The 12,194-nt window shown below is 43.2% G+C and overlaps 1 protein-coding gene across 1 annotated transcript; it reads right to left on the minus strand.

The window, feature by feature from the left end:
- Positions 1–3,144: 3,144 nt before the first annotated feature.
- On the minus strand, positions 3,145–5,781 carry LOC309856810 (putative MAGE domain-containing protein MAGEA13P). Its single transcript, XM_082718427.1, has 2 exons — positions 5,673–5,781; positions 3,145–4,699 (listed from the first exon to the last, which is right to left on the minus strand). The coding sequence occupies exon 2, from the start codon at positions 4,650–4,652 to the stop codon at positions 3,594–3,596; it is 1,059 nt and encodes a 352-aa protein (XP_082574553.1). The 5' UTR covers positions 4,653–4,699; positions 5,673–5,781; the 3' UTR covers positions 3,145–3,593.
- Positions 5,782–12,194: the final 6,413 nt, after the last annotated feature.

Below are 12,194 nucleotides of genomic sequence, written 5' to 3' on the forward strand. Positions count from 1 at the left end.
GCCACTGTCCCCAAGGAAGAGAGAAGGGTAGTGAGTGGGCAGGACTCTGGGGCTATAGTCCTCACTTCGGTGAGAATGCTCTGCCTTCCGCAGGTTTACAGATTGGATTTCTTTTGAAGACTTCACTTGGGGTGTGATGTCCCACGTCTAAAATTTTGACACTGTCCACCATTGAGGTATAAGATGCATTACGGAATCTCCACCTCCCGTTACCAGGGACCTCCAGCCTCTTGTTCTGTTTGTGATGGGAAACTAGTCACTGCAGAGTTTCCAGCTGCTTCAAACAGATACACTAAGAGGACCGAAGTTTCTGGGTACCGGCGGGTGTAAGCTCAGAGTTGGATGCTAAGAGTAAATAGTTTCTAAGAAGGCTATTTCCACAATCACCTTTGTAATTTAAATATTTAAATAAGCTTAAGCACAGAAATAAGTGCTGTGCATTAAATAGTTAAAATAAGTGTTAGCTTATGCAACAGAGAAGTCCTGAAAGATGAATGGTTTTATACAATGAAGGTTTATTTCTTATGCACATCAGTTCCGAAGTGGGTTGGCAGGGACTTTCTGCTCTCAGGTAATTCAGGGATCTGGGCTGTTCCCATGTTGTAGCTCTCCATCTCAACACGGGGTCCCCGTGTTTGCTGCTGACCAGCTGAGGAAGCATGGAAATGGACACCGGCTCCTGCCTGACTACAAGTGAGCCAGCCGGGAAGGAGAGAGAGACAGATGTGGATGAGCACTTGTGGTCTCTCCCAGAAGCCACCATCTAGTAGGTACTCAATAAAAAGCAATTACAAGAATTTGGTATAACTCCTTTCATTTCTTGGAAGAGTTCCTAAGAAAACCAAATCTGCCTTGAAATTCACCAGCTTTTTCAAGTGCCTACTATGTGGCAGGTGTTCTCAAATACAGGATCACATCTAGTTTTCATGACCCTGTCAGTATTGGTAGGAAGTTTTGCCTTGCCCTTTCCAGTAACCTCTATGATCTCAGTAGCCTGGGAATGTTCTCCATCCTTACAAAGCATAATCAAAACCTTAACTTGTGAGTCTCTGCTCCCCTCCAGGTGACTGAACATTCCCAAATATCTGCACAGGTGCCATTAGGCAGACTGCAAACTAGGATTTTCCTGTGGGCAAGATAGATGTGTAAGAAGCAGTGGAAGGATGGCTTTTTTTTTTTAACCAGAGAAACATGTCCATCAAATAACCATTGGTCACCTCCTAGGACTCCAGGGTTTTACATTCAGCCCCTGTAGCCATCTGCTTACCTGGTTGTTTCTGTGCAGTGGCCCATTTCAAATAATACATCTTATTATTCCCTTATACACTCTTAATAATCTTACTAGACTCTTACTGAAAATATTAGTGTGGTTTCAAAAACCCACTCTAACATCCAGGTTACATCCTGAGAACCAGTAGGTTATGTGCAAATCAGACTGTACTCGCCAGATCATTTGAAAAACAATTGGAGAGTGTGTTCAGGATGCCAGGAGGGGGTGTTCCAGTGTCTAACCATCCTCCAAAGTGTACTTTTACTGCTAGAAGCCTGTTGCTAACGGTTCCAGAAAGAGGGAGGGACTACCAGGGGTACAACCTTCTATAAAAAGTGGGGTTGCGGGGCACCTGGGTGGCTCAGTGGGTTAAAGCCTCTGCCTTCGGCTCAGATCATGGTCCCAGGGTCCTGGGATTGAGCCCCACACGGGGCTCTCTGCTCAGCAGGGAGCCTGCTTCCTCCTCTCTCTGACTGCCTCTCTGCCTACTTGTAATCTCTATCAAATAAATAAATAAAAATCTTTAAGAAAAAAAAGTGGGGTTGCTCCAGGACAGGGGAAGATAGGCGACTGGGGCTGTTGTGCTGGGAGCACAGGTCTTCAGAGGAAGAGCAAGTAATAAGCTGGTCAGCAGACCAGATTCTAGAGTTGGACAGGCAGACAGACAGAGGAAGACCAGGGGAAGGGTGTGGTCATGCAGGAACATGCTGGGACTGGACACGCACACGGCAACACTCCAGGAGTCAGCTCTCCAGGTGCTCTGGGGCTCAGGCAGGCAGACCCTAGGAAAATAAAGCTCAGATGGTCCCCAAGTCCTGTTTGTCATTGACCCCTTCCTTCTTTGGGCCTACTTTGGCCATAAGACCCATCTTTTTGTTGCCTGAAAAACCTTACAGAGCATGGAGAAGAGAAATGAGCCAAGAGACAGAAGGTCAGCCTCAGGCTGGGAAGAGTGAGAACCAACCTGGGCTTAGACAAATTCGGACCAGGGATCTAGTCCCAGCCCTGTCACATACTGGACATGTGATCTTGGGCAAACTGCCATGTGCTATGAGCCTTAGGTTCTTCAGCTGTGAAGTGGGTTTGATAAGCCCTGTCTTGTAGAACTGCTAGAATGTATGTAATGAAAGTAAAGTGCCTGACATTTACTGGATCTTTAATAAAGAGCAGTAAATGCTAATATGATTTTGACACCAGATTTGACTCTCTCTCTCTCGTGTGTGTGTGTGTGTGTGTGTGTGTTTTCCATGGCATCTCAGAGAATATGCAGCACTCCAGGACACAAACCATGAAGTGAGCCAAAGATGCTGCTTTGTAAAGATACTCTACAAAATGTCCCTGTTCGTGGATATATTATTTAATTTGGAAATGGGGAAGCCTTCCCCAGCTAAATGTAACTGAAAGCTCCCAGAATTTGAGTCAAGGATTAATTCTGTTCCTCCCTCCCAGCTGCTCTTCCATCCAAACCACTATTTTCACTCCTTTCACCCCCACCAAAAGTCTAGCCCTTGCTTAGAGTTAGCCAGATCACACTCAAGATAATTAAAATGCCTTTTCAAAGGAGTGGGCTCTGGGTTTTCCCAGGCCAGTGATGAAGTGCCAGTCCCTGGGCACCACCTCAAAGAAATAGCCCCCTATTCTCTGGAAATCCGGTGAGAACGCATATAGAATACATGGTTTCTTCAGGGAGTTTGGTGGCACCTTCCGTATCTACTGCAGATAGAGATTTCTCTCTGGTTCACCCATGATCCCAAAGGAACTGCTAAAAGCAGTTTTGCATTCTAGACTTTCTCTTACCCGTAAAACGCTTGTAAGAATAAATGACCCAGTGAGCCAGGGCTTTCATTTATTAAGATTTAATTTTTCATGCATTCTTTAGCCAAACAAACAAATCCAAGTACAGATCTTTAATTTTACTACCTAAAAGATTAAGTGGGATACCGGAATCCTAGGAGAGCCATATTTAATATCTCCCCCTCTATTTCTTGATGCCATCTCTTCTACAGCGGGGCTCTTCCATATTTCTAAGGAAATTCTGCTGTCAGTGCTATACTATCCTCTTCCAGATCAAACATTAAGATAAAAGTTTCCTAGCAGGTTTTCCAGAAGAGCAAAATTCTTATTCTTAAATCTAATAAACAGCAATAAACATGTGACCGGTATCATTCATGAATCTAGACTCTGAAGCTAAAAAACCTTTTAGAAAGAAGAATATTTGAAAACTACTAAAAAGGAATAAAGGTAAAATCTGCAATTCAGTCCTCCACTATTTAGAGCCTTGACTGCCCTCTTCAAACACAGAGTGGAGGATCTTCTTCAGACTTCACTTAGGGCGGGAGCAGCTGCCAAGTGGGACACTGGAACTCTCACTGGCCTTGCCCCCACTATCATTGGTGGCCGCAACTCTGGCCTCCGCTCGCTCTCTTTCATCTCTCAAAGCCTCCTCATACCAGGATGGGAAGGAAGTGGGGTCAGTGCCACTGACCTTGGCAAAATACTGCAGGACTTTCATCTTGCTGGTTTCACTGTGGGCCCTGGGACCCCACAGAAACTCGTAGCGTGGAGGATTGCTGTTGGGCACCTGGCGGTACTCCAGGTACTTTTCCTGCACGAAATCTTTGGTGATCAGCTTCCTGGGCTCCCCATAGATGAAATCCTTCCTCCCAGCTCGCACTCCTATCTTCTTCAGCACCTCCCAGATCCTCTTCTCGGAAGCACGGTTGCCCTCCACAAAGATCACACCCAGGATAAGGATCAGGAGGCCGGTCTTGGGCATGCCCAGGTCATCACTCAGCAACCCATCGTAGGTGAGATCTAGGGTTCTGACAAGCACATAGGAACGGTTGATGGGGTCTCCTTCCTTCACTTCGATGCCGAAGACGATCTCCATGCACTCGCAGGCTTTCCTGAAGATCACAGGGAAGTGGCCCTTGTGCTCTTTGAGGACACTCTCCAGCATTTCTGCCTCTGTGATAGGCTCCTTTGTTACATACTTGGCACTCAGGAACTGCACCAATTCAGCCATCTTCTGGTTGAGCACATCACTGAGCGATGACTCAGGATCTGGTGGAGCCTGGGAGGTGCTCGGAGCCTGGGGGGTGCTTGGACCCTGTTTTGGGCTGCTGGAGCCCTCCTCTGGTTTGCTCGATGGTGTGGCTTTGACCATGGGGGAGGAGCAGGCTTTCTGAGAACTCTTGCGAACACGTGGTTTTCCAGCAGCAGACACCACCTCTGGGGTGCCCTGGATCGAAGGAGAGAGAGAGGAGGCGGCGGCTTCCTTCCCAGTTAGGGGAACCGGTGCACCCACCGCGCCCTGAGCTCCCTCCGGGGCCTTAAGGCCTGCTTCAGACTTGCGGCTAGGATTCTTCTTACGGCGAGGCATGATGAGTTGTGCTGGGGGCAGCAGGCAGGGGATGGCAACCAACAAGCCTGAGAGAGAGAGGAATAATGCAAGAAACTCAACTTTGTCAGCGGTGACAACAAAAGCCCTCATCTCCCAAACACACCAGGTAAGGAAAGGAGGAGGGTAGAGGGGACATCTGTATCTGACAACCCTGCCTGGGACCTCTCACCGCTGTGAAAGGACAAGTTTCTGTTGGGCCCTCTCCATCCTCTCAGCCTTACCTTCAGGTCCTCACCTTTACACCTGCCAGGGCCTGCAACTCCTATGATCACCGGATATCGGGTCCTTCAACCCAGGCTCTCACTCTCCGAGACCCCCGATTTGGAAATTGAAGAAAGGTCAGCCTGACACTATCTTTCGGGGTCGCCCTCCACAAGGGTCTTCATCTCACCGCCCAGCTGAGCCTAGGCCTCCTCCCTCCGATGGCTTGAGTTCACAACCCTCAGAAAAAGCCTCATTCAGGGGCGCTTGGGTGGCTCAGGGGATTAAGCCTCTGCCTTCGGCTCGGATCGTGATCCCGGGGTCCTGAAATCAAGCCCCGCGTCAGGGGCCTGCTTCTTCCCCTCTGCCTGCCTCTCTGCCTACTTGTGATTTCTCCCTCTCTGTCAAATAAATTTAAAAAATCGTAAAAAAAAAAAAAGCCTCATTCCTCAGACTCCCCAAGATGGGAGGTCCGGAGACGCCACATCCGGGGCTCTGCGGGCGGCTTCTAAGGCAGACAATGCGCAAGATAGGAATGAGCCGTGATCGCGCCCCTTTGTCCTTATTCTGGGTTTTCTCGCTTTAATTGCCTCCCAGAGCCTGAGACACGTCCCTCGGACGACCCGAGTACCCGTCCGAGAAAGCCTCATGGCCCTCAGACTCGTAAGATGGACGTCCTGATAGGACACATCTGGGGCCCTGCGAGGGGCCTTCGGGGCAGACAGCAAGGGGCGGGTGGGGGCTTGGGCACCCCCTCTGTGGTGAGGGATCCCCTCAGTCCTTTCTTGGAATCCTCACCTTAGCACCAGCCAGAGCCTGGGCCTCCTTCCTCCGGCAACCTGAATCAGCTTCCTTCAGGAAAAGCCTCGCGTCCCTCAGACCCCCAAGATCGACGTCGGGATAAAACACGCACGGGGCGCTGAGCAGAGCATTCTGGGAAGACGCTAGGGGCGGGGAGAGGCGGGGCGGGGCGGGGCCAGAATGCTGGGCCGTGAGGGCCGGATGCTGGGGGTGGAGGAAGGGGAGGAGCAAACCCTCCCGCGAGGTGAGAGTTCCCCTCCGTCCTTCCTCCGAGTCCTCACCTTAACGCCTGGGACACGTCCTTCCGAAGATCTGAGTCCACGCCCCAATGACGAAGCCTCACGTCCCTCAGACGCCTGAGGCGGAAGTTAGTATACGTCATTTCCGGGAACTGCCTGAGGCCTTCCAGGGATGACTTGGGGGCAGGGCGGGATTGAGGGCCCCATCTATCTGGTGAGAGGTCCCCTCGTTCCTCCTAGTTCTTTACTTTGAAAACTGGTGGGGCCTAAGACTCCTCCCTCTGCTGAGGAGAGTCCAGCCCCCTAAGAGTAAATCTCACCTCCCTCAAATTCCCGAAGTCAGGACACGACACATTCCTGTACTCAGCCTGGTGTTTCCCAGGGCTGATAGTAGAGTGGGGTGGCTTCCAATCGCCCGGGATGGGAGAACTCCTGCGTGCTTACCTTGACTCCTTGCACTGGCTGGGCACCCTCTCTCTGTTGAGCTGAGACTTCACCCGTCACGATAAGGCCCTTATCTTACCAAGGTACTAACGAGGCTGGGTCTTAGCATGACAGGCTTGTGTGGGGTCTGTAGGAGCTGACAGTAAAGTCAGGGTAGGCTTTTTTGTGGCTCCCCATATATTATGGGTTGGGGGTTTACACTCAGTCCTCCGCAAGTCCTCCGCAATTAGGCTTCTTCCCGATACGGCCTGTACCCTCTGCCTTCAGAAGGTTCCCATCTCCCTGAAATGCCCACCACACAAATGCAGGTGATAGTTGGGTGGTGGTTGATACCTGTTCCTGGGACCTCCCAGGGCTGAAAGCAGGTGTGCGTTTGGGGTGGGTGGCCAATTCAGCCCTCCATAAGGGTCCTCATCTTGATGCCTGGCAGGGCCTGGTATTCCTCCCTCTGCTGACCTGAGCCCTGCCCCTCAGATCAAAGCCCATAACTCCCTGAAAATGTACCCCCTCTCCAGTGGAAGTCAGGGTGTGCCACATCTGGTCGTCATGTTCCAAGGCCTCCCAAGGCTAACAGGCTAGGATGGGTGTGGGGGCCAATCTCTTCTGCGGTGGCAATTCTTAGTTTTCCCTTAGGATCATCACCTTGACTTCTGGCATGTAGTTGGCTTTCTCCCTATATGGACTTGAGCTCTCCCACTTCATTATTTTTTTTAAGATTTTATTTACTAATTAAAGAGAGAGACAGAGGGGGAGAGAGAGAGCAGGAAGGGGGGAAGGCAGAGGGCGAAGCTGAGAGCTTGACGTGGGACTCTATCTTAGGACCCTGAGATCATGACCTGAGCTGAAGGCAGACTCTATCTGAGCCACCCAGGCGCCCTGAGCCCATCCACTTTAAACCAAGAGCGGAGCACAGCGCCCAAATTTGTCATCTTGTCACATTCAGGTAAGGCAATAAATTTATAAATAATTTAGGGACAATTGACAAATTTCTAGTATTCTGAATCCATCAGAAACATTTTATAGTTGTCTCCATAAAGGCCTTGAACATTTTCGTGAAGCTTTTTCTTAGGTAATCTTTGGATTTTCATGCTGTGATGAATGGGATATTTAAAAAAACTCATAATGCATTTATTACCCTACACTTTTTGCATTTTCCTAGAGACAAATCAATTAAAGGTTGCAGTATCAATGAGAGAAAGGGTAGTGTTTTTTTTATCAAATTTAATTTTTCCAGTTTTATTGAACTGTACTTGACAAATAAAAATTGTATGCATTTAAGGTATATGGTGTAAGGTTTAGATATGTATTGTGAAATGATTATGACAATTGAGCTAAATAACATATCCATCACCTAACATAGTTACCATTGTGTGTGTGTGTGTGTGTGTGTGTGTGTGGTGAGAACACTTCAGGTCAACTCTCTTAGCAAATTTTAAGTGGATAGTAGAATACAGTCAACTGTAGTCACCATGCTGTATATTAGAGCTCCAGAACGTATTCATCCCATATAACTGAACCTTTACACCCTTTTACTGCAATCTCTCCATTTCCCGCACCACCATCCCACTCTACTTTTATGAATTCGACTTTGTTGAATTCCGCATATATTTGAGATCATGCAGTATTTGTCCCTTTCCACCTGACTTATTACACTTAGATTAATGGCCTCCAGTTTCTTCAATATTGTCACAAAGAGCAAGATTTCCATTTTTAAAAAAAGCTGAATAATATTGCAATGACACAATGGAATAGAATGTTGATTAATTAATGATCTATAATAGGGGCGCCTGGGTGGCTCAGTGGGTTAAGCCGCTGCCTTCGGCTCAGGTCATGATCTCAGGGTCCTGGGATCGAGTCCCGCATCGGGCTCTCTGCTCAGCAGGGAGCCTGCTTCCCTCTCTCTCTCTCTGCCTGCCTCTCCATCTACTTGTGATTTCTCTCTGTCAAATAAAATAAATAAAATCTTAAAAAAAAATTAATGATCTATAATAATATATTAATATATATCACATTTCCATATATATATATATATATATATATATATATCTCACATTTTTGTACATATCTCACATTTTCTTTATCCATCTGTTAATTAACTGACACTTGGTTATTTCCTTATCTGGGTTCCTGCAAGTAATGCAGCAATGAACGTGGAACTCAGATAGCCCTTTCAGATACTGATTTCATTTTCCCTTGGATACATACCCAGAAGTGGGATTGCTAGATTATATGGGAGTCCTATTTTTAATTTGTTGAAAAACCTTCATGCTGTCTTCATGCTTGTACCAATTTACATTACCATTAAGAAAGTGTACAAGAATACCCTTTTCTCCACATCCTTGCCAACCTTTGTTATCTCTTTATCTTTTTTGAAAATAGCTATCCTCACAGGTAAAAAGTGGTATCTCATTGTGGTTTGGATTTGGATTTCCCTGATGATTAGTGATGCTGAGCACCTCTTCATATACCTGTGGGCCATTTGTATGTCTTCTTAGGAGAAATGTTTATTCTGGTCCTTAGCACATATTTTTAAATTCAGTTTGTTTTTTGCTATTGAGTTGTTTGTGTTACTTACATATTTTGGGTGTTAACCCTAAATTAGATAGATGATTTGCAAGTATTTTCTTCCATTCAGTAAGTTGCCTTTTCACACTGTTGATTGTTTCCTTTGCTTATACAGAAGCTCTTCAGTTTGATGCAATCCCACTTTTCTATTTTTGCTTTTGCTGTCTGTGCTTTGGGTGTCATAAACAAAAAATCATTGCTAAGACCAGTGTCTATTTTTTTCCTAGTAGTTTTAAAGTTTCAGGTCTTACATCTAAGTCTTTAATCCATTTGGAGTTGATTTTTGTGTGCTGTGTGAGATAGAGTTCCAATTTCAGTCTTCTGTATGTGTAGATCTTGTTTTCTCAATCACTTATTGAAGAGATGATCCTTTCCCCATTGTATACTCTGGGAACTCTTGTCCAAGATCGCTTGACTGTAGATGTGTGGACTTATGTCTGATCTCTTCTTTCTGTTTCATTGGTCTATTTTTCACCATATTGTTTGATTGCTGTAGATTTCTAATGTATTTTGAAAGAAAGAAGTATAATGCCTCCAGCTTTGTTCTTTTTGCTTATATTTGCTTTGGCTATTCAGGGTCCTTGTGGTTCCATATAAAATTTTAAGACTTTTATTTTTCTATTTCTATAAAGAATGCCTGTGGAATTTTGATAGGGGTTGTATTGACTCTGTAGACCACTTTTGGGTGGATTTTTTTTTTTTTGCCAATATCAATTCGTACAATCCATGAACATAGAAGTCTTTACTTTTATCTCTGTGTTCTTTAATTTCCTTCATTGATATTTTATAATTTTCAGTGTAAAAGTCTTTTACCTCTTTGGTTACATTATTCTTAAATACTTTAATCTTTTTGTTGCTATTGTAAATTGGATTGATTTCTTAATTTCCATTTTCAATTGTTCATTGTTTATGCATAGAAACACCACTGATTTTTGTGTTAGTTTAGTTAGATCTATAGATAGATCTGATCTATCTATATCTATATATTATATATATATAGATATATATATAGTTTTTGACCTAAGTGACCATAAGTTTTTTGGTCTCTGAGTTTTTTTTTTTGACTCATGAATTATTTATTTAGAAGTGTGTTATTTAATATCCAGATATTTAGGGGATACTCAAACTTCTTGCTATTGCTTTCTGGTTTAATTGCTTTGCAGCTTATGAACATACTTTGTATGATTTCTGTTCTTCTGAATTTATTAAGGTGTGTTTAATGGCTCTGATTTTTTTCTGTCTTGATAAATATTTTATGTCACTTGAGAATATACACTCTGTTGATGTTGGATGGAGTATTTTATAAGTGTCAAGTAGATCAAGTTGATTGATAATACTGTTCAGGTCACCTGTATCCCTACTGATTTTCTGCCTGTTTGATCTATCAACTTCTGACAGAGTAGTATTGAAGTCTTGAAATAGAATAGTGGATTTGTCTATTTCTCCTCTCATCTCTATCAGATTTTGTTTCACATGTTCTGACACTTTGTTTTTAGTCACATATGCATTTAATATCTTCTTGGAGAATTGACTCCTTTTTCAGTATGTAATGCCCTTCTGTATCCCTGATAATCCCCCTTGCTCTAAAATCTGCTTCTGTGAAATTAATATAGCTACAGTAGCTTTCCTTTGATTATTGCTAGTATGGTATAATTCTTTCCATCCCTTTACTTTAGCCTATCTGAATCTTTGTATTTAATATCAATTTATTATAGACAAACTATGATTGGATATTTTTTCTATCACTTTGGCTATCTGTGTCTTTTAACTAGTGTATATAGGTCATTCACATTTAAAGTGTTGATATTGTTGGATTAATATTTATCATGTTTGTAACTGTTTTTTATTTGTTTCACTTATTTTACATCTCCTTTTTTCTCCTGTTTTCCCTACATTCTTTGATTTTGAATACTTAATATGTTTCCATTTTATCTCCTCTCTTATCACTTAGTACATCAAAGATAACCTTTTACAGCCTTACTGAGATATAAATGACATATAACATTGTGTAAGTTTAAGGTAAGCAACATAGTAATTTGATATACACATGTATTGCAAAATGATTACCCCAATAAGGTTAGTTTAAAATGTCCAATAATCATATAGTTACAATTTTTTTGTGTATGTATAAACTTTAATCATCATGCTATATATTATATCCCTAGAACTTATTCATCTTATAACTGGAAGTGTGTAGCCTTTGTCTACCTTCACCCATTTCTACCAACCTCCCACCTCCACCCAGGAAACCACCAATCTATTCTCTGTTTCTGTGAGTTTAGTTTTTTAGATTCTTTTTTTTTAAGATTTTATTTATTTATTTGACAGAGAGAGAGAGCTCACAAGTAGGCAAAGAGGCAGGCAGAGAGAGAGGAGGAAGCAGGCTCCCTGCCGTGCAGAGAGCCCGATGCGGGGCTTGATCCCAGGACCCTGGGATCACAACCTGAGCCGAAGGCAGAGACTTTAACCCACTGAGTCACCCAGGTGTCCCGGTTTTTTGGTTTCTACATGTAAGTGAGATCTTACAGTATTTGTCTTTCTCTGTCTGAACTTATTAAATATATGTCTTTATTTCTTTAATTAGAAGTATTTTTTATTTTCCTTATTTAGTGAGCTCTCCTGGTATATGAAAAATGTGATTTTAAAAATTCAATTGACATTTATTATTCTGGTGAAATATGCCACTGATTTTTTAAAAAATCATTTGCACAAAAGAGATCTTGATATAAAGCAATGGTATGTTTCACCAAAATATATGTTTTTAAAAGTTTTTAACAATTTTCCTAGTTTACCATTACATTTGTAATTCATAAAAGTCTACCTTGAAATAACACTTAACTGCTTCACATGTACTATATATATTTTATTAAAGAGTGTTCCCAATTCCTTCCTATTATCCATTTTTCTTATGCATATACTATAATCATCTAATACATTATTACTAGGCAGTTATCAGTTAGATCAATTAAGAATAAGAAAAATAGATCATTTTATTCATTTATTTCTTCTCTACTGCTCTACCTTTCTTTATGTAGATTGAAGGTTTTGACCTAGCTTTTTGCCTTCTGTCTTAAGAACTTCTTTTTAACATTTCTTTCAAGGTGCATGTATAGGCAATGAATACCTTCAGTTGATCTCTGAGGAATTCTTTATTTTTCCTTTCATTTTTGAAGAACAATTTTGCTGGATATGGAATTCTAGGTTGGTGGATTATTTTTTCTTTCAATACTTTAAATGTTTCACTCCATACATTTTTTCTGCATATTTTCTG

The sequence above is a fragment of the Mustela nivalis genome (assembly GCF_964662115.1).
Source record: "Mustela nivalis genome assembly, chromosome: X".
Classification (NCBI taxonomy): Eukaryota; Metazoa; Chordata; class Mammalia; order Carnivora; family Mustelidae; genus Mustela; species Mustela nivalis.